The sequence below is a fragment of the Ctenopharyngodon idella genome, chromosome 20 (genome assembly GCF_019924925.1).
Source record: "Ctenopharyngodon idella isolate HZGC_01 chromosome 20, HZGC01, whole genome shotgun sequence".
NCBI lineage: Eukaryota > Metazoa > Chordata > Actinopteri > Cypriniformes > Xenocyprididae > Ctenopharyngodon > Ctenopharyngodon idella.
The window spans coordinates 20,416,733-20,442,349 of record NC_067239.1 but is presented as its reverse complement, the minus strand read 5'-3'; the positions used below and the strand labels follow the sequence as shown (position 1 = coordinate 20,442,349).

Here is a 25,617-nt window from a genome sequence, read left to right as displayed (position 1 = left end):
GGGAAAAAGAATATGTTAACCTGGTAACCCTAACCCTACGCAAAGAAAACATCAACCTGTAACTAGTTTGAGAGAAAAAGAGACAATCAACACAACCTGTAACTTTGAAATTGGGGAAAAGAGAGGGAAACAATGTGGAAATACGCGGAAAAAAAAACCATTAACCTGTAACCGTGAACTTGGGTAAAAAGAGAAGCTATGTGGAAATGAGCAAAGAAAGCATTTTTTTGAAAGCATCCTTTCAAAGATGATCTGATATACTGCTCAAATGTTTGGGGGTGGGAGGAGACAAATTTTTGTAGAGGACTGTAATGCAAAAGGGTATGGGAAGGCGAATCCATGTAAAAAAAAACAAAACAACCAAAAACAAGGTACCGCCTCAAAGGCCATGGCATAATGTTCAAGTCTTTTGTGTGCTTGACTTCTAGTAGAAACAATAACATTCAAACCTATCAGATCAGAAATTAAATTAATCATGTATTATTGCAGCATAGACAAACTAAAAAGAAAAAGAAAAGTTGTTAAAACTCAGTTGATCTATTTGTTGCAGAGATGGGCTTGGTGAATTTTAAAGAAGCACTAGTTCTCATTTCAGAATGTCACCCTTAATTATTTTTGTATTGTAATACTTTGCCTAATTTATTTAGATAAAACAGTGTCTGTTTGGGCATCGTTAAAGATATGTACAACAGGTAAATAGTACAAATAGAAAAATAAAGTACTACATATAGTGCACCTCATCTGCAATATTCATTCATATACAGAAGACTTTTTACACTGCCATTTTTACACATTGAAAACAAGGAATGACCACACTGATCTCATCTGGAAATGGTTCGTATGTGGTTTGCACTTTTCCCTCTTTTGTTTATAATTGGTATAATTTCTCAATATCAAAAATATTAAAGGAAAAATTCATTCCTTAAAATATGCCGTCATCATTTATTCACAATCATGTTGTTCCAGTCAAAACATGTATGACTTTCTTTCTTTTGTGGAACACAAAAGACAAAGTCATACAGGTTTGGAACAATATGAAGAAAATCAAAATTGATTGATGCTAATCAGTCAGTCAGTCACAATGCTGGGTACGTTGCCCTTAATCAGCACCCAATCACATGGTAAACGAAGTCCCATTGTCATTGGTCGAGCCATCCATAGAGCGCCGTGTGGAAATGTACATTTCTGTGGTGGCGCGTGAGGACCGTCTCGCTGACATGTAGTTCTTCCCCAAGCACCAGAGATCCCGTAGGATCTTTCGGAAGTGGTTTCTGAAATTTACCCCAATGAAGGCGTACAGCAGGGGGTTGAGACAAGCGTGCAGGTACGCCAGGCTTCTTGTGAAGGTCATGGTCAATGAGACGGCTTCCTCATGGCTGCAATCCTGTTCTTCAAACATGCTGATGGTATAATACAACAGCGCTATATTGTAAGGCATATGGCAGACCACAAACACAAAGACCACTGTAAGGACCACACGCACTGCCTTATGTCTCTGAAAGTTCTTGGCCCGAAGGAGAGTGACAATGACGCTGGAGTAACAGAATCCCATGATCAGCAGCGGCAAGAAGAAACCCATCGCCACCTGAGAGCTGGGCACCACGGTTTTCATCGTACGTGCAGTTTGATTCGACTTAAACGAGAAGAAGCAGACATACTCCCTGTTGTCATCGCCGTATGTACTGTTTGCAATGAATGCGATTGGGCCAGGTTGGTAACGCTCATAAAATATGAAGGTGGGGAGGGACAGGAGCAAGGCCAAAATCCAGACGGCTGCACAGACCAGGTGGCTGTAAAGCAGAGTGCTTGAACGCAACCGGTAAGACCGGCGGGCTTGCACGATGGCAAGGTAGCGATCTCCACTGATGCAAGCCAGGAGCAACATGCCGCTGTACAGGTTCACGCTGTAGATGCCACGCAGCAGCTTGCAAGATAAGTTCCCCATGGCCCACCCGTGCTGCTCGCTGTAGATGATCAAAGGCAGTGCCACAACAAACAGGATGTCAGCAATGGCCACGTTCAGCAGGTACACGTCAGTCATGGACTTGGTTCGCTTGTAGAGGGCGTACGTCACAATCACGAGGGTGTTGCCGATGAAACCAGCAAAACAAATGATTGGGTGAATGAACAACTGGAGGAAGTTCTCAATGTTGAGCCTGCGCTCCATCGAACACGGCTCCTCAAAATCATCATATGAAAACACTGGAGTGGTAAATTGTTCATCCATTTTCTCCCTTTGAAACTGTAAGGAAAGGAAGAAAAGAAGAGGAACATCAGTCAAATTATTTATTTTATGGCAGAGCTCACGTGTCAAGATAAAGCTGCCTGACTGAAATCTAAAGAACTAGATTTAAAATGGTATATTCAACCATATTTATAATGGACTAGAATATGAGTGATATGAGATTAAAATATTAAAAACAGTAACGCAAAAAAAAGAAATTTGTTGTTAATTTTTCCTAAGAATGAAGAGGCAGAACTATGTGCCACCATTTTGTCGCTGCTTTATAATATTCTGTAAGAATAGTTACAGGACAAATTAGGTTAAATCCAATAATTCCCTCTTCACCATGAAAAAGCTCAGTGCAAATGTCGCTTTGTAGTTTGACATTTTATCTTTGCAGAAAGAGGAAATCTGCAGAAAATCAGGTCGCATACACAGCAAGAGATTCAATACACGACCTATTTAGTGGCCATTAGTCCTGGAGAGGATGTTTGTCTAGAAAAAGCGAAGCATTTCTCAAGCAAATTACTACTATCCATGCATTCATAAGTTTAATGGCAAGCATCAAACATGGGGAAAAAAAAAAAAAAAAAAGAAAGAAATCTATAACGTCATGACATGTAAGTTCAAGAAAAAATATAAAGCTAAAAGTTATAAAAAAAAAAAAAAAAAAAAAAAAAAAAACACACACCCTGTGCTTACTATAGATCCAAACAATAATTTATGACAAATCTTTGCTTAAAAAAGTGTCTTTTTATGTTTGCGTGTCATAGGGGCAATGTTAATTTAATAAGAACACATAAAGAGAACGTGCTTTGTACACATAAAAAAAAAAAAAAAAAAACCTGATAGAGGAACTAAGGTGTAAAAATATTTAAAGTTTTTACAGGGTTGCTGTTTTTTTTAATGTTTAGTGACTTTAGTAGTTACTGGCATATAGAAGAATTATGCACATCCATTATTTGCTTGGAAAAAAAGTATTTCAAAAGCCCAAAAAAAGTATTTTAAACACAAAAGCACTTTTGTCTTTCCCTTTGCCAATATAGTCAAGTGTCTCACTTAAATACACATCCTGCACACTAAAAACTTCGATTCTAATTCTAATCTGTTTCCCACAACACCAAGACTAATAAATTATCTCATCAACGTAATTAAATATGTAGGTAATAAAACAAATAGAGATGTCTTTTTATGTTTGCATGTCATAGGGGCAATGTTAATTTAATAGGAACACAAAGAGAACGTGCTTTGTACACATGAAAAAAAAACTGATAGAGGAACTGAGGTGTAAAAATATTTAAAGTTTTTACAGGGTTGCTGTTTTTTTTAATGTTTAGTGACTTTAGTAGTTACTGGCATATAGAAGAATTATGCACATCCATTATTTGCTTGGAAAAAAGTATTTCAAAAGCCCAAAAAAAGTATTTTAAACACAAAAGCACTTTGTCTTTCCCTTTGCCAATATAGTCGTGTCTCACTTAAATACACATCCTGCACACTAAAAACTTCGATTCTAATTCTAATCTGTTTCCCACAACACCAAGACTAATAAATTATCTTGTCTACGTAATTAAATATGTAGGTAATAAAACAAATAGAGACTGACTAGCATTTCCAACTAAACATTTATCATGTGACTGAAACAGAAAAAAGAAGCAACTTACCCGTATCTACACAAACAAGTCCAATGGAATGCAGTGTGAGGTTTCTGACTTCTGTTCCTTCTGGTTTCTGATGAGGAAAGAACACTTGGGCAGGGCCCTGCTGCGTAATAAGAATGACAATTATCTAATCTGCAAGCAGGAGGCGGTGCTTCAGTGCTGCTGTATAGAATCATGATGGTGTAGGTGTGAATGTCAGACCATCAAAGCTGCCTGACACATATGTACCACTAAATAGATTATGGTTTCAAAGAGAGCCACGTCTACTTTCAGCACTTCAATGCACAGTTCAAAAAGACTAATTTCACTGTCAATTCTACGGCACTCTCACTGACATTAAAACTGTTACACAACTTAATGATTGATTTTTTTTTTTAACTGAGAACTTTCTATCCTTTCATTTCTGTCCTTCCATTTTTTTTTTTTGTAATGGTAATAAAAAAAAAACAGGAAGAGTCAACATTCAGATGGTACTTAATTATTTATTATGTCAACTAAATCCATAAATACATAAAGTACAAAACAAGGAACTGACGGGTATCAAGCAACATCTTCCATGTAGTCTGCACCCAAACTGATCTGTGAGACGCTCACATCCTGAGTGGTTTCATCAAGCTACAAGAAAGAGTGGGAGAAACCAAATTCAATTATAAGAAGTGGTCAAGGTTAAACTGTTTCCGTTATAACACTTAAGTCACTTCCTCTCGCTGCCTCATTGGGCCTCTTAAACCAAAATCTTTTCCGTTTACAAAACAGCCCACTCTCACTTCTTGCCTTTTACACAATGGACGCTTATTCATGAGGCCATTCTGTTAACATTTGTCCCTCTTCACAAAGACTTATGAAGTGGGACCATAATTAAATGACATTCTTTATGATCTTATTAATGGAATAGTTTAACCAAAAAGGATCAAGGACCTTAGTCATTTAAAATCCTTTTGAAACAAGGCTTAAGTTGCAATGCCAACACAAATAATGAGGATGGAGACAACGATACCTTATCACTGATGTCAGGCCCCTCCATTGAAACCTCCTCAATCTCCTCATCTATGCTCACTTCACTCTTAGAGTTTTCAGAACGATGACTGAAGTGAAACGAGAGAGATCAGAAGACTTCATTAGATTCAGACTGAGCAAAATAGCAAGGGACCAGTGAAACACTTAAGGGGCACAGTCAATACCTGTTGAAATCATCGTCATAGTCAGCATCTTCATCTGCAATGCATTTTTTTTAAAAAAAGAGAAATAAGACGTGATATTTAGAAGGGTTGTTTGATTTGATGTTTAAGTCATTGAAGAAAAAAAAAAACAAAACGATAATGACTGAGGAGTTCCTACCTAGCAAAGGGGATCCGGTTTTTTCAGTTGGTGTGGGAAAATCTTTGACACCCTTATCTTTAGAACTAGACGTACCTAAGACAACAAATCAAGGAGAAAAGATAATATTACAGTCAAAATAATATCAGTTAGGGGAATTTTGATTTGATTTTAATTCATAAAAGTCAGGATCCGACTCAGATGAGTCATGAGGAATTTAGATTTTTTTGGAAACCTTTGGTGGGGTAAATTCTGTGTAAAGATTATGCATAATTGGCATACTAAAATACATCAGATCTTCCCAGAAATAGAAATAGTGGGTATAACAATATCAGAAGCAGCTCTGCAACTTTCATTTTGTGTAATGGAATTGGGTCAGACTGACCTAATTTCTACGCAAATACTCTCATTCCCATATTTAGTTCATGACTGAATGTTATTTTTTTTTTAGCCTTTCATTTCATGTAAAATAAAGCATATTCGTACTTTTTTCCCTTCTCTGAAGCCATAGTTTTTACATGTATGGTGGATGTTGTTGCAAAACACAACTTTGTTTGCACTCCTAAATAATCAGATTTAGTGAGAATCCAACATCATTTTTGAAAGAATGATTGTGATTGGTTTCACAACCGGCTTGCTACCATTCTTGTCAGATGAATGATCTTTTTGGCTGCTCTCAGCAGAGATGGATCCTCCCGTGCTCTTTAGCTGCGCGTCTATGGCGAATGCTTTTCCTAAACTGCTGCCCAAGCCTTCTCTCCTGAAAAACAGACAGGATGAGACTCTCAGCGAGACTGCATGAACTTTGTAAAGTGAGCTGACAGCCATATAATGAGAAGTGGAGGAAGAGGGACACTATATGGCAGGAGACAGACAGGAATTAGCCCAGCTCACCTGGGTTCAGAGTCAGGGCTGGGCCTGTTATCACAGTCAGAGAGCATGTCCTCTCCATCTCCCTCTTTATCACTGCCTATAGCAGACAGGCTGAGGCCAGACAGAGCAACATTGCATGTTCATCGACACATACACATACACGACACCCAGAAGAACAAGGTCAGGGACATTAAGAGAGAAAAATATATAGGAAACATGTAGAACAAATGCAGAGAAGGAAAGAAACGAAAAGGATAAAAGGTAAAAGCTTTATAAAAAAAAAAAAAAAAAAAAAAAAAAAAAAACCACAATTATGACTGTAGTCACATTATGACTGTTACATTCACACAGGCAGTGTTTGGGACTGACATATGCATTTTCTGGTGAGGTGTGATTCTCAAACGGTCATGTGTCATGTACTGGAGCATCGCTAGATCTGGGCTGGGTAATTAATAAAGATGCATAATTCAAAATTATTTGTCAATATTAATAATCTAAACGAAAAGCATTCTCAACCTGGAATAAGTGATATAAGCAGCATTAGCAAAAAAATAATACCTCTGTACCAACAAGCCAAATGAGTTCACTGATATTTTTATGATTCTTATTATCATCATCATCATCTTAAGATTCTAAGGGCCATATTTACTAAACAGGGTATAATTAGCTTGTGACCACAATCCCATAAAGCACCGATGAGAGTGGTGATCTACTGACAATGCTCAAATTAAAGAACACAGACGCAGCCGGTTCATTTCCATTATGACCAACACAATCTACCATCTGAGCAGCATAAATTAGCGTAGAGTCACAAAAAAGCAGAGCCAATGATAATCAGGTGCGGGTGATCTACTAACAACACAGAAGCAGCAAATTTAAAATAATGTGGCTCGGCTAACGATATGTTCGGATATCTTCCTCTGGCATTCCAAATAAATTAACATTAGTGGAGAAAATTCCCTCCCTTCCCTCCCATCACAGCCATGTCAAGCGCAAATGGGTTAAGACATGCTTTTTTGACATTAAATAATGCTGTAAATACCAGAAAATTGACTACTGCAAATCTTAGTAAATCATGTTGCATAATTTACATAAATGCACTCCTTTTACGTCTGAAAGGGAATCTTGTACAAATGCATATGCCATAAGGTCAGCTGCAAAAATAACTGTCCAAGCCTACTTGTTCACTGCGCATCTTAAGTAAATCCTGACAGTAGTTTTTTAACACCAAAAAAGGGTTTGCTCTGGTGCAAGCTGTAAATCTGGCCCTTAGAATGATTCTTAGTTGATTTTCTTTTTTACTAGCTTCTAGAAAAACTTAGCATTAATAGTCGAATAAAAAATTGTGAAAAAAAAAAAAAAAAAAAAAATTATATATATATATATATATATATTATTTTTTTCAGCAATTCAAATCAATATGCTGATTTGATGCTTAAGAAACAATTCTTATTAATATTGATGATAATAATAATAATAATAATAAATGTTTCTTGAGCGTCAAATCAGCATATTAGAATGATTTCTGAAGGAACATGTGACACTGAAGTAATGATGCTGAAAATTCAGCTTTGTCATAAGAATAAATTACATTTTTAAATTTATTAAAATAGAAAATTATTTTAAAATCAAATATTTCACAGCATTGCTGTTTTTACTGTATTTTTGATTAAATAAATGTAGCCTTGGTGAGCATAATTGATTTCTTCCAAAAACATTAAAAAAATTATAATATAAAAGAATTTAAAAAAAAAATTATTTATTTGTTGGTGGTTAAACCCTGGATGTCATTCATATATAGCAATGGACACCCCGGTTCATACGACATTTTACAGGAGTGGATTAAATAGTGTGTGTATATAATTGATATAGCATTACAACACTTGTAATGAAAGTAAATATCAAAGATGGCAATGTTCATAATACTGGAAATTCTTATCACAGTTAATAAGACATTAATTAATAAACAAGACATTATTTAATCAGTCAAGCTCTAAAACGTATTTGTGAAGGAGGCAGTTCAGTTATTGAATCCGACCGTTACTCTTGTTTACAACCAAACTGTGCGTAAACTTATTTAGCTCTCTAAAATGGGACTGACCACTGTATTCTGCTGCTTTATGAACAGCCTGATTTTGCACCCATGGGTTAAGATGGATGCAGTGGGCTTGAACGGCAGTGTGATCACTCCATGCACACTCACTCATTGAGGCTAGTACCCCTCCTCATTTGGGATAAGGATCGCCCTGACAGGCTTCCTTCCCTCTGCCAGTGCTGACTTCTCACGAGGGGGAAAACACAGACAGAGCACAGACACGGTTACAGAAAGAGCGTGAGAGAAACAGAGCGACAGGAACAAAAAGCAAAATAGGGACAAGGTGCAACATACAACAAAGCTCCAAGATCTACCTGTTATGTGTCATAGTCAAAATCATAGTAAAAATGCAAATATACTCAGAAAACAGGAAGTACTTACTCTTTTTGACTAAAGTTTTTTTCAAAATGCCTCTGTCCTGAATAAGGCTTATCTGCCGAAGATAAACCACTGTTTTCACGTGCAGCATTAAGAGGCAAGAGTGAAAAGGAGAAGATATAGGTCAGAAAAACAAAAGCACTTCTCAGTTATTTGAAGTCTTTGTTTATAATTGTAACTTATGGGTGGGGGCCCAACATATTTAAATAGTAAAAAATGAACTACAGTTATGTGCTTCAAAAACAAAAAGAACCCAGATGAAGTTTTCTGAAATTGCAATCAAAGGTGTCAGTGGTTTAGATAATTTCGTTTTTATTTGCTTTTTCAGTCTCAGTAGAACATGTGGGCAGTGAAACAGTCCTTGTTCAAAGCTCTGAATGGAAATCTGCTCCCACAAGACAAACCAGGACTGTGATAAATGTGATCACACTCACAGCAATTAAATGGCTGGAGGATGCTGTACTGTTGGATGCTAGTAGGCATTTCTACTTGCCCACATTTTTCAAATGTCTACACCAGATGCGAGAAATCAAATTGAACCCATTAAGTGATGCTGTCTACACTAGATGCGGTGCGACACGACATAAATTCCCCACAGTAAACTGATGCCCCGTTCTATTTCTGAGTGCTCGCGCTACTTCTGGCACAAAGAACAAAAGGATTTGCAACAGTCGCTTAGTCGCTTTCACAGAGATAGCCTCATGCTGTTTCGGCGCGAAACAACAACTGTCACATTCGGTGTAGACACGGTGTTAAGACTGCATACAGGCCTTGGGTTTCCAACATATGGAGGATTAGAAGTGCAATCAATTATCAATAGATTAATTAAAAAAATTTAAATAAATCACTTTTCAAACTGACAAATAATTTAATTCATGTTTTTTGTAATTGTATGTAACAATACAAAATAAAGTGATAAATTATTTTAAATGCAACATTTTAATTTTATTTTTATTGATAGTATTTACTTTATCCTTTTTCCAAATGCTTTTCTATCTGCCATTTGAAAAAAATAACATGCTGTTGAACAGTTCACACTTGGGAACATTTATCTATTTGTTTATATTATTTTATTGTTACATTTAACTAACATTTTAACCACGAATTAAATAAACAGTATGTCTATTTATCTGTCAGTTTGAACAGCGATTTATATATATGGGTCATTGACGAATAAGGTTTTTAAAAGTGTCAAAAAACTTAATGGAGATATAATTAATTTTGAAGTTTTATTAAGTGTTAATGAGATTATGTGGTTTTTATAATCAATTAACACTTCTTTTATCATCTATTACAAGATGGACAAAATTTGTCACCAAAAAAGTCATTCCGTTTAACCAAAATTTCAGTTTTACCGAATGACACTTTTGGTTATACCGAATGACGATATTTTCAAAGAATGTTAACAGGCTGATATCTAGCTAACTACCTAGTTAGCTAGCAAAAGGACAATCAAACATTTTATATTTAGTACAAGTTTTTAAAATACTACAACATTTTCCATGTTTTATTGTACCGAATGACCTGATATTTCAGGACAAGCGTATGAGCAAGTGAAAACTAGAAATAGTTAAGAGAGAATTAGTTATTTTGCTTCATGACCATGTGGTCCTTTGCAGGTGTCTGAATGATGTCACATCCTGTCACATGATATTGACTAGATCCAAAATGGTCCCTTTATATTGGTTACTCTGAATTACATCAATGAAATTCATTTTTCCAGACATTCTTTCTCATAACAAAGCAATGACTTCTACACATAATTTTAATACCATTTTGCATATATGATGTTATAAAATCATGCTAGAATAAAAATATATATATATATTTATTACATTTTAAGATATTGTAACCACAAATGAAATGGCTGTATTGGCCTTTGGACGGTTAAACCGAATGACCTTTTGACACTTCAAAATCTTTAAAATATATAATAATAAATAATAATAAATAATAATAATAATAATAATAAAATATATAATTAAAACCTTTTGGATTCAATAAAAGAGATCTAGTTGTACTACCTTAGATACTTTGGATGTCATATCTTTGTTTTTTATTATTATTAAGGCCTCTGGGCAAAAAAAATGACCCGTCATGTCATTGACCCATTTACATGTCCGAATTAAACTGTTAATTTATTTCTTCATTTTTTTTTTTTTTAAGTTGCACTCCTAGTCCTCAATACCAAGTTTGTCACCTCCAATTCTGAACTTTCATTTAAAATGAATGACTTCTTGTTACTTTTGTCAGTGTGAACGGTCTACATGAGAAGCCATGATTGATGATTTCTCCTAGTGAAGGTATCCTTACCAGCCATAAGTCTTCTGAGGTTTAGGAAGAGGATCATCGAAGAATGAGTCTCCTTCCTCATCCTCATCCTCCAGTCCGAATTCCAGCGCTCTCCTCAGTGGGGTGGGAAGGTTTTTCCCATCACCTAATACCTCCTCTGAGCCTTCAGACACTTGAACAGACCCTCTGTTCTTCTGAGACCCTAGTGTTTCACCAGGTCTTCTATCTGCAGCCTATGGCAAAGTCACAATATAATCAACATACTGTAATAACATCAAAAGGCTACAAGCTATAGATTTCATCTGATCAACATGAACAATGAGCATCATCTGCTATGCTCATGTAAAGAAACTACTGGTACAATTCCGTTTGGAACCAACAGTATCCCATAATTAATTTGAGTGTTATGCATTACAAGTGGTGTATTATGAGCAAGAAAATAAAAAAAGAAGAAATCAAAGAAGAGTAAGTCCCCATTCACCCGCGTAGTTTTAAAACATGACATTCTCAAGTAAAATTGCCTGGAACTTCCTGTTAATAGACGATTAAAAGATGAAAAGAAATTAACATTTGATTTAAGATACAAGAACAGTGGGTTGTCAAAATGCCCACATCAATGTCAACCTTCAAAATATTCGGAGAAAAATGCTGCGTCATTCAACCCACTCACAAATTGATCATTTACTTTGAACAGGAAAACTTTCAAAAGAAAGTTTTTACTTGAGATGAAATGTTGCAGAATTAGTGTACATATCCAAAAGTAAGCGGTTAGACGATACATGCTGAATCTGGTTAACAGTTTTAAAAGCCAATGGTTAAAGGTGTTAGTAAGTATTAAAATATTTTCACAGTAGTAATGTGTGATTAGCGAAAGCCTGGTCAGTATGTTTGCCCTAAAAGCTTTCTGAGAAAGACTGATCTCATTTGTATTGTGTTGTAGCTTAAATCTGCTCTGCAATAGCCAGTCTACTATATCAAGTTCTAAGATGGTTCCAATTCAACCATGGGCTACATTTAGCACCATTAAACATATAAGCACTTTTTGCATCTCCATCTTGAATACAAAGCGATAATTTAGTCTTGGGACATAAACTTTCACTTGCACATCTGATAACAGTAAAGGGAAAAAGCACAAATCTTAATCTTGGCATGATAGTTACTTCTACCTAGTAACAGCCAAATGTGTTCAGACACCACCCATTTATGAATCATATATGTGACCTAAAGGAAGCCACATGGTTGAGCTGATCAAAAGCTCTTGTATCAGATCTGACGCACAGGTGCTTTACCTTCGGGTCAGCCTTTTCTTCCTGCGCTGAACTGTGTTTAACAAATCCTTTATACCTGGGTATCTGAGCACCAGAATACAACCATCAGCTTCCCTTATACAACAACGGCATGGTAGACTCACTAAATAATACACGGGTTTGGATGGAGATGATTGAAAAAAATAAACACATACACTACCAGTCAAAAGTTTGGAAACGGTAAGATTTTTAATGTTTTTAAAAGAAGTTTCGTCTGCTCACCAAGACTGCATTTATTGAATTAAAAATACAGTAAAAACAGTAATATTGTGAAATATTATTACAATTTAAAATAACTGTTTTCTGTTTAAATATATTTTATAAAGTAATTTATTCCTGTGATGGCAAAGCTGAATTTTCATCATTACTCCAGTCTTTAGTGTCACAAGAAATCATTCTAATATGCCGATCTGCTGCTCAAGAAACATTTATACAAAATATTTGTGTACAATATATATATATTTTTTTCAGGATTCTTTGATGAATAGAAACTTCAAAAGAACAGCATTTATTTGAAATATAATCTTTTGTAAAATTATAAATGTCTTTACTGTCACTTTTGATCGATTTAATGCATCCTTGCTGAATAAGAGTATTAATTTCTTTAATTTCTTCTCAAAAAAATAAAAATAAAAATTCTTACTGACCCCAAACCTTTGAACGTTAGTGTATAATGTTACAAAAGCTTTGTATTTCAGATAAATGCTGTTCTTTTGAACTTTCTATTCATCAAGGAATCCTGAAAAAAAAAAAAGTACACAACTGTTTTCAACATTGATAATAATCAAATGTTTCCTGAGCAGAAAATCATCATATTAGAATGATTTCTGAAGGATCATGTGACACTGAAGACTGGAGTAATGATGCTGAAAATTCAGCTTTGCCATCACTGGAATAAATTACTTTATAAAATATATTCAAACAGAAAACAGTTATTTTAAATTGTAATAATATTTCACAATATTACTGTTTTTACTGTATTTTTAATTAAATAAATGCAGCCTTGGTGAGCAGACGAAACTTCTTTTAAAAACATTAAAAATCTTATTGTTTCCAAACTTTTGACTGGTAGTGTATGCAAAAAAAATAAAGAAAAAAGATGACCTGTTGCAGAAAAAAAAAAAAAAAAAAAAATGCACAGAAGACTGCATGCAAAAAAAAGGCATGCAAAAGTTAATGACACACGAACTAATTTCTATTCACAAAACTTTCACTGATGTGACATTTGTTAAATTTTAATCAAAATTTCAAGTAATTTTCAAGTAAATTTCAAATAATCAAGTTTGTTTGAACTTCCCAATGATATAGTATGTAGAAAAAACAACAACATGATGAATAAATGTTATATAACGTCATTGTGATAAACATGGGAAGATGGAATGAATTCATAAGAATTAATAGACTTTTTATAATCATTTTCATTTTGTTTGTTCATTTAGGCCCATAATAAACACAATTTGAATAAAGATTAATATATATATATATATATATATATATATATATATATATATATATATATATATATATATATATATATATATATATATATATATATATATACACACACACAGAGAGAGAGAGAGAGAGAGACAGAGAAAATGCAAAAGGACCCAAAAGAATACCAAAAAAATCTAGTGAGGGGATATATATGTGTATAATATATGCATCTTAATTTAAAACAATCATCTTGTTGTGTGAAATGACATTCTGTGCAGGTCAAAGGCACTTGCCTGCACTGTGGTAAAACCCCTTTCCCCTTTGTGAGTCAAAATGCAATCAACGCATGAAATTACTATTGTACATCACCCACCATCTAGATGACATAAGATATGCTGATAAACACTGCTACCCATCACTACACCACGCATCTTCGATTCATAAAACAAATGATGTTCTGGGGTTAAACTTAATGGGCTGGATGAAATGAAAGTTAGAACAAGATGAAAATTGCGCGTGCAATAAAACAGAAATGTTTGATAACATTTTGCAGGATTTGCACATAAAAGGCCAACAAAAGCCAGCTTTGGCTTTGTGGTCTCAAAGTTATTTTTTTTTTATAAATATACAGGTAGGTGAAAGAGATTATCAGACAAGACAAAAATCAACTCATATTTGAAATACAACAAAGATCAGAGTTTATAATCTAGACAGAAGGTGAGAGGAAAGTGTGTGAGAAAAAGATAAGCAGAAACAGGAACAAACAAAGAAAGACAGGAAGTCAGTTTACCTTACTGACTGAAGTTGAAATGATTCTGTCTTCAGCAGTTTTACATGAGGAGTAAAGTGCGTCGCTATTGTCACTGGTAACCTGTAAAGGACATTACAGACCTTGGTATACATCAGACATCACACAAAAAAAGAAAAAAAAAAAAGAATGCTAAAACAAAACAGAATGTGTTTAAGGCTGCTTACCACACTTCGACACTGTATGAAGAAGCATTTGTACATTCCCAGGAAGTCCTGAAAGTCTATAGCTATGTAAAGTTATAGAAAACAGAAAGAAGTGGAAGACAAAATTCTATTAGCATCTATTACAATGAATGACAAGATTAACACAAGAAATGTCAAAAAAATTGCATCCCTATAATGGTGGACAACTAAACAAGATCACAAATACTTACTATTGCTTATATCCTTGCCTTTGGCTTTGAGTTCCTCTGTGACGTAACTGTCCAGCACATTTCTTTTTATTTGCATATACAAAAAAGAATCAAATTAGTGAAATATGTGGCAATTTATAGCAACTGCAACAGAAATGCACTAGGCTAAAACTACAGTACAATAAGTTCTATTATCTATTGATCTTTTATAATGAGCTTCACATTAAGAAACCTTTATTCGGATTAGTGTGCAGAAATACACTCTGTTCCCAAATCAAGAGAAAGGCCATGACCACAACAACAAGAACCTCAACCAGCCATAATTACAGAAGAGCAAACCAACAATGTGGGAAGACGTCAACACTTTCAGTCGTTACATAAATGAGGGTTTCAGTACCAGTAAGTTAAGAATATTCCTAGAGTTTGTGGCATTCAGAATCCACAATGATGAAACAAACCTGCTGAACTGGGGTAAAAGATCCACGAAAATGCCAATAACTGCATCTCTGTTGATCTCACCACTTCTGTTCTGTGAAATCAAAAAAAAAAAAAAAATTACACTCACTTATGTTTTTATATTTATTTAATCTATTGATGATTAATTACCAAATTATTATTATGTAATAATTACAATGATTTATTATTTTCAAATGAATAATAAAATGGATACTTCCTATTTTATAAATAAATCACTATATATTATGTGGTACATTGTATTAATTATAAAGTTATTATAAAAAAAAAATAATAATAATAAAAAACAAAAGTTACCTTGTCATGACTGTCAAATTTCTTGCGGGCATCAGCAATTTGACGAGGCAACAATTCCTAAACACCATCCACAAACATTTATACAATCATTGCAGATTATACTCCAAAGAAAATCAATATTATCTATAAAATCTATTAAGCATTATTTAAAATGTATATTTTAGTATATAAAAATCAATATAAAATTGTATATCTGTTATTTTCATATACATTAGTGATATAAATCACATGTTTGTGGTAATCACATTGAGCACCTAAAAACAAAACACAAGATCACAATGTACAACCATGAGACTATAGTATATGAACTCTTGTCTGAAATGACAGAAGTCATGCAGTGGCGTGATTAAACAAATGCACGTAAATTGCCCGCAAAACAAGACAAAAAGTCTAGAAGTAGGACAAGCTTGTTTTGCACAAGTATCTTAACAGGAAAACCTTTTTTTTGCAGCACCACTTAAAGATGTTCATTTACATCATGCTTCCCTTGTGTGACCTGAATAAATTGCCTGAGGTTTGTGATGTGGGGTTAAACCAGTGATATGAATCAACCCAAGATGTGCTCTCCAACCACAAGTGAAATAACTGGGTTAGCACTATTACTAGTCTGTGACTGGATCTGCTCCTGAGAGCGCATCAACCCTACCTGTGCTTACTGTACGTGTGGGTGCAAAAACAGGTTACAAAGAGATCTATACAGATAACATATGGACTGGGCCCAAGCCAGATAGCAGTGGTAAAGTACCTTGGGAAAAGTTCTCTCGGTCACCCGATCTCCCTGAGAAAAGAAGATAGGAGAGAAAGAGAAAGAGTAACGCATTCTGAAAGGACTAGATTAATCACACTGGCTGAAATGCAGAGCATCAAAGATCACCTCGGTGAAAATGGAGGTCTTGTCCTTATGCCGGCCCCTCTTCACTAACTCTAGCAGGAGAGGGGTGTTTTTATTCACCTCCAATTCAGAGATGCCAAGCTCTTTAGACAGAGTTTCACGACTGTCGAGCCCATTCAGCTGAACAACACATAGTAGGGTACGTTAGTTCAGATAAAAGAGATTTGAGGCCACAGAGGACACAGTATATCACATTCAACTCGATCAATCAAAAAAGATATCATAACACATGTGCATGAATTTTTGAATGACAACTTCAAACCTTACTGCATATATTACAGTGTTGCGTATTACATGACACTGACGTACCGTGCTAATTTCAGGTTGAAACACAGCCAGAGTGAAGTCTAAATTGAAGACTTGCAGGAAGTCAGTGATAAGACCTGCTACCAAGCGCCCTGTAAGAAGAGTAAGACATGCTGAATATGCATAATTTGCCAAAGCAAACATTTGGAGAAAAAAATATTATTAAATAAACAATATTGTTAAATAAAAAAAGTCTAAATCTTGTAATGCCTTGCCTACAGTTTAGACAAGCATTAGATTATTTAGATTGGATTATTTATTAGTATTTTCTTTTCTGTCTTGTTTTCTCATCATTTTATAAACGTAGTTCATCCCAGGCTTTTAAATTGGCTGGCAATGAAATACCATAAGATAAATTTCTATATTAAAAATCTATTTAAGTAGAAAAATCAGAAAATCAATTGTTGGACACTGATTTTAAAGTACACACACACACATACATATATATATATATATATATATATATATATATATATATATATATATATATATATATATATATAAATAAATAAAAATACTTTTTAAGTTAAAAATTTAAAGGCTGGAATACACTTTATTTTGCCCCAATTTGCAGTCTGAAGGAGGGAGTTAACGCTAGTTTCAAAAACTCAGCGCCAGACTGAGGTTTTTTTTTTTTTACTTCAAACTATGATTCCATCCAGTTGGAGGATTTAAACATGTATCGCTTTCATTTGTCATGCATCTCCTAGCAATGAGCAGCACGTTTCTGCATGAGTTAAGAAAAACATCAAAGTCTGGTAGTGTTTTATGCTGGTATGATGCCCAATAATTTTTCTCTCTAACAATTTACAAAGTCCGCAAGTGTATCATGCGGAGTGTTTTCTGTTCAGATTTTAAAAAGTTGTGTAGTGTCATTATCAAAGCAAGACAGAAAAAAATAATAGAGAAAGGCCATTTACGGAACCCAAACTTACCATCCTTCGTGTTGAGGGACTTTTTCAGGTTTTCATTCACAAGAGGAGTTTTATTCTAGTCAAAAGAGTTGACATCTAAATGACACGTTGAATCTTGCAGAGCATACATGCAAAAACATACAATTAATGTAACAGCATTAAGATGAACTACTTATAATTACCTCAACTTTGTCCTGCTCCTCCAAGGCAAGAAAAACAGCTGCACGAAGCTCTGCCTGTAAACCAGACAGACCTATCATCAGTCCATATGTCCTTTATTCAGACATATTTATAACAGTACAGCGCCAAACAGGCTCAGAGCACCAGTACAGCTCAAACTGCAGAGGTGATACTTTAACTGCAGAGTCAATAAAGAAACACTATTATGTACAAATACGGTATAACTAAAATTTAAAAGGGTGTTTTTTTTTTATCTATAGCGGATTAAAGGAATTATGTTACAGGTTAAACTTGATTATTTGTGGCCTGATCATTTTAAATGGCTCCCTCACCTTGCCCAAAAATATAAATCAAGAGAGTTTTGCAGACTTGCCGGTTAACTAAAAAGCATAAATAATTTAATATTAATACAGCCGAGAAAAACAATGACACTGTAGGTCTCATCTTTACTGCTATGAGGGAAAATAAGACAAGGGCGCACTGTCATAACTCAATGTTGTCACACCAGTGGCTGTTGTCCATTTGTTCCCATAACAACTTTAGCATCACAGTGCTATGCTGCTAACAAACATTGTGCTTAGCAAACGGAACGTGTCCTGTAAGAGACAGGGATTATTCCGACCTCATAAAGACTTTAAACGTGTTTCGAAATAGGCAGAAAAATACCTTGATTTTATTCAAAACACCGCTGTTTTCCAAGTTTTGGATCAGTAGATCTCTGAGTTCCGTGTCCTCCTCTGTCGCAGACATCTTCAATTTGCGTCATGTGACTCAGGCTGGAAACCTGCGCACCCTGGCGGCTGTCACGGAATTACAAATTTTTGTGGACATTTGCTTGTGCTGCCATGTATGTTTCAATAACCAGTGGCCTGTTGCATGAAGCTAGTTGAACAAACTCTGAGTTTCAGAGTAGGTTTAGAGTTGACAAATCCGGATAAATCCAAACTGGTTAAGATCAGGATCAGATGTTGCACAACGCTCGGTATAAAATTCCTCTATCAACGCAGGTTTAATCCAGAGTTTGCGATTAACTCTGAAGCGCGTGCACCTGAAAGCGTGACACGTGCGGCAAACAGCCAATCACACGGAACATTCAGAGCGTCCGTTTGATTCACTTCTCTTCTGAAGATTAAGAGATCGTTATGAAAAATATCATGAAATGAAATGCATTTACAAGGCAGGAATAAAAACTGCTGCAGTGAAAGTTTGAGAAGGCAGCTGAAAGAAAATATCTGACTATGTCAATGCATGTGAATCAAAGAAATATGCCTATTAATTTATAATGTAATAATTTATATTAGATTCACAAAGCGTGAATGAATACACATAAGCTTAATTTGTTTAAAAGCTTTATATATCGATGCATGTATTATATTTATATCAATTTAAAAGCAAAGTTAAATATTAATTGTCAAATAATATAATAGTTATATGAATATACTATTATATGAATTATACATAATTAATTCATATAATATAAATATAATAAATAATTAGCAGCAAAAGATGAGCAATTTTGTCTCTAAAATGTTTTCACTATAAACTGTTTTAATAACTGTTCTAATCACAGCTGATTGGTCCAGTTTGGGTTTGCGATCTCTAACCCAGAATAAAACCTGCTCCGGAGCAGGTTAGCCGTGTAGCGTAAGTTACAATAGCAATGAAGCCCCAAAAAACCAATCCACCTTCATAAGTCCGAAAAACCAGAGTTTACTCAAACTAATCTTGAACTTACCTGGGTAGCAACTGAAACCGCTTTGTGCAACAGGCCACAGGGGTTCAAGGATTGTCTGCTAAAATTAACCAGCATCAGTTTAAATGTTTATTTTCTGCCTTTTTGCCATTTATAATGATATTAAATGTGTTGACAGGAAGCAAAATTGGTGAGAGAAGGCAGAAGAGATCTGGAAAATTCCACAAGCCTGGATTCAAACTTAGAATTCTTTATACACAACTGCACCAGAGGTCAGCGCACTGTCCACAAAATCATCGGGAAGTGCAAGACTGAGCCATTTTGATGAATATTAGAAACTCGTGGGGAGGGGGGGGGGGGACAGAAATCGACGGCAAATATACAGCTGTTGAAATCCGTCCCCCCCCCAAATAATGAGAGATGTTGATGCACTGACTTAAAAGATGCTGATTCTATCCTGTGTGTGGATGGACTTTAACCAGCATCAGTTTAAATGTTCATTTTCTGCCTTTTTGCCATTTATAATGATATTAAATATGTTGACAGGAAGCAAAATTGGTGAGAGAAGGCAGACAGGATCCAGAAAGTTACACAAGCCTGGACTCGAGCCTAGGATTCTTTGTACGCAACTGCACCAGAAGTTAGTGCACTGTCCACAAAGCCATTGGGAAGTGCAAGACTAAACCAATATACAGCTGTAGAAATCCGTTCCCCCCTGCAGATGATGAGAGATGTTGATGCAGTGACTTAAAAGATGCTGATTCTATCCTCTGTGTGGTTGGACTTTAACCAACATCAGTTTAAATGTTCAATTTTTGCCTTTTTAGAATCTTATGGGCGGGGGGGAACAGAATTCTACAGCAAATATACACTGTCGAAATTCGTTCCCCCCCGCAAATAATGAGAGATGTTGATGCACTGACTTAAAAGATGATGATTCCATCCTCTGTGTGGATGGAGTTTAACCAGAATCAGTTTAAATGTTCATTTTTTGCCTTTCATGATTTTTTTTGGGAAAAGTAGCCATTCTTTTATTGAAAATGTAGCGATTCTTTCTGAGGAAATGTAGCGATTCTTTTTTAGGAAATTAGCGATTCTTTTTGGGAAAAGTAGCGATTCTTTTTGGGAAAAGTAGCGATTTATTTTTTGGAAAGTAGTGAATCTTTTGGGGAAAAGTAGCAATTCTTTTTGAAAATGTAGCGATTCTTTTTGGAAAGTAGCGATTCTTTTTTAAGAAAGTAGCTATTCTTTTTGAAAATGTAGCGATTCTTTTTGGAAAGTAGCGATTCTTTTTTAAGAAAGTAGCGATTATTTTTGGGAAAGTAGTAAATCTTTTTGAAAAATGTAACGAGTCTTTTTGAGGAAAGTAGCGATTCTTTTTGAAAAATTTAACAATTCTTTTTTATTATAAAAAAATATACAGCTGTCAAAATCCATGAGCCTGAACTCAAACCTAGGATTCTTTGTACGCAACTGCACCAGAGGTCAGCACACTGTCCACAAAGCCATTGGAAAGTGTTAGACAGAGCCAGTCTGATAAATATTAGAAACTCATAAATATTAGAAACTCCCCCCAAATGATGAGAGATGTTGATGCACTGACTTAAAAGATGCTGATTCTATTCTCTGTGTGGATGGACCAGCATCTGTTTAAATGTTCAATTTTTGTCTTTTTAGAATCTCATTGGCGGGGGGGAACAGAATTCGACAGCAAATATACAGCTGTCGAAATCCGTTCCCCCCTGCAAATGATGAGAGATGTTGATGCAGTGACTTAAAAGATGCTGATTCTATCCTCTGTGTGGATGGACTTTAACCAGAATCGTTTTAAATGTTCATTTTTTGCCTTTCATGATTTTTTTTGGGGAAAAGTAGCCATTCTTTTATTGAAAATGTAGCGATTCTTTTTGAGGAAATGTAGCGATTCTTTTTGAGGAAAGTAGCGATTCTTTTTGGGAAAAGTAGCGATTTATTTTTTGGAAAGTAGCGAATCTTTTGGGGAAAAGTAGTGATTCTTTTTGAAAATGTAGCGATTCTTTTTTAAGAAAGTAGCAATTATTTTTGGGAAAGTAGCGATTCTTTTTGAAAAATGTATGGATTCTTTTTGATTATAAAAAAATATACAGCTGTCAAAATCCATGAGCCTGGACTCAAACCTAGGATTCTTTGTACACAACTGCACCAGAAGTCAGCACACTGTCCACAAAGCCATTGGAAAATGTGAGACAGAGCCAGTCTGATAAATATTAGAAACTCATAAATATTAGAAACTCCCCCAAATGATGAGAGATGTTGATGGACTGATATAAAAGTTGCTGATTCTATTCTCTGTGTGGATGGACTTTAACCAGCATCTGTTTAAATGTTCAATTCAAGGTTCTTGGTACGCAACTGCACCAGATGTCAGCACACTGCCCACAAGGCCATCAGGAAGCGCAAAACTTAGCCAGTTTGATAAACATGATAAACAGTTTGATCCAAACATGCAGTGACTTGAAAGATGCTGATTCTATCGTGTGTGTGGATTGGGTTTAACCAGCATCAGTTTAAATGTTCAATTTTTGCCTTTTTAGAACCTCAATATCTATACAATATTTTGTATAGAGGGTATGCCAGACTTTCCGAAATACACTCTGCTTAAGCTCTGACACAATGACTATCAATTATAGCTCATTTACACAATGGTAAAAAGACAATCAAAAGTACCTGAGAATGACAAACACATGACCAAGCAACATATAAATCTCAAGTATTTTATTATATTATTGTAGATGTTTTGTAACAGTAACAGATTTCTGTTTTGAAAATGACTGTAATGAATAATTTTTCCATCTCTGCTGCCTTTGATGCATGATCAGATGGAACTGTACTTTTGGGGGATCTGCATTCTGCACCAATCAAGCAACTGCCACTGAGATAAATGCTAACAGATTGTTTACTCCATGTATTATAGACCTTCTTGATGTAATCCAAGTAATTACGTAAGTAACATAATTTTAAAAAGTCATTACAAACTATATGTCGAATAAAAGGGACATGTAATGTGGCAACACAAGTTTTATTGAGTAAGAGATGTCAACACCAGCATGATAAAAATTGTACAAAGTTCACAATTTCAAAATGAAATATCACTGCAACTTGTGATCTTAAACACTTAGAGCAAAAAAAGTATCATACCAACAGAAATCATGCCATGTGGTTGAAAAATAAAATAAGAGAGAAAAGATAGCTAAAGAGCTGGATAGAGGAAGAGAGCAAGAGACATTAAGAAAGCTATGCTTCTTTATTTTTTAATAGAAAAATCCTGGTTTAAAATGGTTAATTAAAATCCATTTGAAATGGAAACTTGTAACCTGATGATTTCACAATTATTAATAAGAAAAGTATTCTGCATTCAAGCATGTGACACCATAGATAGTTTCTATTTAAATAGTCACAGATAACCTTTTGAAGTAGATAGTACAATATGTGCCAACTGAAAATGAGCAGCGGAATTGTGCTTAAAATCCCTTTTCCTGTCAAATCAGTTATGATAGTGGATGAGAGGATATTGTATTTTGCTATCAGTGTGTTAAAAGCGTTACTATCTTGGAAATTAGCTGCATACACAAAGCTTTCGGAGAGAGAAATGTGCTGTGGTTGGGGAGGAGATGTCTGGATATTACAGAATGATAAACAAGAGTGACTAGCACCATTTGCATGAGCTCCCGGAAAACACAATGCTAGTCTTAATAATACAAAATAATAGATTTCCGAAACGAAGCCCCACATAGAGCATCAGCATCAACCAAAGTCATTTCACACTAAAAAAAATCACTGTGACAGCTTTGACTCATGCTTGATAAATACATACAACTTTAAAATCCACCACTTAAAATCGGCCCTATTTCTGACTTTGCTTGATGCTTTCAATGGGCTTTGACTAAATGAAGATGAACGTGGGGTTCCCAGACTATAACTGTACATGTCCTTAAGATATTATGGAGTAATATGAACTGGTCGTGACTGCCCACACACTACCGTAATCTAGACCCCGTGCCACGCCGTTTCAAAAATGAGTCCTGCTTCAATTTCCATGATTCTTAGAGCTTAAAGTGCCGCTGATTTCTTATAAACGTAAAAAAGAATCAATGAAAGTGAATCGCAGGTAACCACAGAAGGCAAGCTGACCTCTCTTAATACTGTGTATAACTGATTGGAGTTCATTAATTGTAATATGATGAGTTTGCATTGCTGATATAGTTGTATTTGTTGTGAACTCGTGACCAGATGAGTCTCTACATGATTGCTTGGACAAAATCTACAAGACAAGTGCTCCATTACTATGACACAATGACGTATGGATGGTGACATTAACCCTGTATATCCAGCACACTGGTAAACTAACATTCACACACAGATTTACTTTCTTCAAAGAAAAAAAGAAGAAGAAGAAAAAAAAAAAAAAAACTTCCCACAATTCAAACATCTGGGCACCTCCTTGGTCTCCTGAAACAAATAAAAACACCAAAACATGGAAACAAAGGTGTCCCTGTGCAAAATCGAACATGAGAAATGTTAAATCATAATGCATTCATCCTTTTGGACTTGATCACCCATGTTTAAACCCTAAAACATGACTGTATTAAAAGATTTATATAAAACTTAATACTTTACATTTAGTAAAAAGATTCATCAGCTTTCTACTATGGTAAGAATAAGAAATTGCATATACCCAAACTTTTGCATCCCATATCTAAATAAATGATTGATTCGTTGTCATATATTGCTGATATTCTATCATACTACCACTAACATTTTACGATCATTAAATTAATAATTAATGTTGGATTGTCTCCTTGAAATTTTCTGTAGTTATTGGCCTCAAGCAGCCGGGCGTTACATTTAGAGAACGGACATATTTGAGAAATTATGAAATATTTCTTGGGATTTACACCAGTGAGTTTCCGTGTCATGATGTTCGCATTCACAATTTTTTTTTCTATTTTTCCATCTATTTTGGGAATTAAAACGAAAAGAAAAAAAAACTAAAACAAGCAAAAAATTAAACAATACACATACTGCATTAGAGTGCCCACACTGACCACTATAAATATGATTCCGAAACCAAAAGACAACGTTTCTTAATATTGTTACAAAATGTACCCAAAATCGAACCACAAAAATGTACCACTGTACACCCATTGAACAGCCTGCACAGCACATTAGTTCCCATTAGTTCCATAAAGAGAAGCTCAGATCTAAGCTGATTGCCCTTACATTCCCTCAGTGTATCCCCTCTGCACCTCTTTAGATTTAAAATAATGGATGGTTTTTGTTTACAATTAATAAATACATATACACTAAAATGTGCATACATTAGCAGCTATAAACAGTACATCACATTATGTCAGGTCATATGAAAAATGTACAAAACATGAATGTTCCTCAAAACATTTGCCATTGGTAGTCGTCATCATAAAGCAAGGCAACAAATAAGTTATGTATTTTTTGTCAAAAGCATAACAGAATCATAAATAATGCCAAATAATACAATAAATTACAGCAGCAAAAAAATCATACTAGTTATCCATACTTTTTACATGATGGGTTTCTTTTGTTTCTTATCGTTTCTTAACACTCTGATCACATGACCCCATGACTCGGCCAATCGCAAAGCTACACTTGGATGCCTTGAACCGCTTGCTTTATGTTCTCCAAGAGGGCCTTGTTCTCCGGGCTCTGGTACTGGTCCTGGTGAGTATACATATCTGTCAAAGTGCTCACATAAGTGTCAAAGTTTTGCTCGTTCATCGGCTCCTGCGGAACAGATCAGGGATCATTGGAGGTTGAAGACAAATCAATCATAATATGTTCAATCAAACACACAATTAAGACAGAAAGGGAAGGGAAAAGAGGATATTTCAGGGAGGAATGAACCCACAACGCTGCCTTTAAAGCTAAATATCAGCTAGTTAAGCTAGGGTTTTTATAGGAAATACATCTCTGGAAATGCAGGGCTTGACCAAAATGGTCACTGTTTGTTGGTCAAAATCAAACGTAGGACTACTGCACTGTTTCTAAAAATATATATCTGATGGATAACAAAAAAATTAATGCACATACATTATGTAT

General features: G+C 35.0%; 3 protein-coding genes across 14 annotated transcripts in view; all 3 read right to left on the bottom strand.

Moving 5' to 3' along the window:
- Positions 1-457: 457 nt before the first annotated feature.
- On the bottom strand, positions 458-4,305 carry ccr6a (chemokine (C-C motif) receptor 6a). Its single transcript, XM_051876367.1, has 2 exons — positions 3,889-4,305; positions 458-2,242 (listed from the first exon to the last, which is right to left on the bottom strand). The coding sequence occupies exon 2, from the start codon at positions 2,225-2,227 to the stop codon at positions 1,115-1,117; it is 1,113 nt and encodes a 370-aa protein (XP_051732327.1). The 5' UTR covers positions 2,228-2,242; positions 3,889-4,305; the 3' UTR covers positions 458-1,114.
- Positions 4,306-4,347: 42 nt separating this feature from the next.
- Positions 4,348-18,636, bottom strand: cep43 (centrosomal protein 43). Of its 8 annotated transcripts, none has more exons than XM_051876355.1 (21): positions 18,477-18,636; positions 17,813-17,866; positions 17,652-17,706; positions 16,720-16,808; positions 16,393-16,530; positions 16,264-16,296; positions 15,519-15,575; positions 15,206-15,276; positions 14,769-14,830; positions 14,560-14,621; positions 14,375-14,455; positions 12,130-12,192; positions 10,862-11,073; positions 8,552-8,620; positions 8,279-8,356; positions 6,097-6,186; positions 5,844-5,962; positions 5,224-5,298; positions 5,067-5,100; positions 4,883-4,970; positions 4,348-4,500 (listed from the first exon to the last, which is right to left on the bottom strand). In XM_051876355.1, exons 1-21 carry the CDS (start codon positions 18,558-18,560, stop codon positions 4,426-4,428), a joined length of 1,689 nt encoding a protein of 562 aa, XP_051732315.1. In that variant the 5' UTR covers positions 18,561-18,636; the 3' UTR covers positions 4,348-4,425. The 8 variants fall into 8 exon arrangements, with proteins under 8 accessions (XP_051732315.1, XP_051732316.1, XP_051732318.1 ...); XM_051876356.1 differs by having other exon boundaries at positions 8,279-8,353; XM_051876358.1 differs by lacking the exon at positions 8,279-8,356 and having other exon boundaries at positions 18,477-18,635.
- Positions 18,637-22,545: 3,909 nt separating this feature from the next.
- myt1la (myelin transcription factor 1-like, a) overlaps positions 22,546-25,617 on the bottom strand; it is a 67,427-nt gene continuing 64,355 nt past the window's right edge. For all 5 annotated transcript variants that reach the window (XM_051876113.1, XM_051876115.1, XM_051876117.1 and 2 more), the window contains one exon: positions 22,546-25,302. In XM_051876113.1, the coding sequence (XP_051732073.1) occupies positions 25,162-25,302 (141 nt within the window). In that variant the 3' untranslated portion in view covers positions 22,546-25,161. The remainder of the gene's footprint in view (positions 25,303-25,617) is intronic.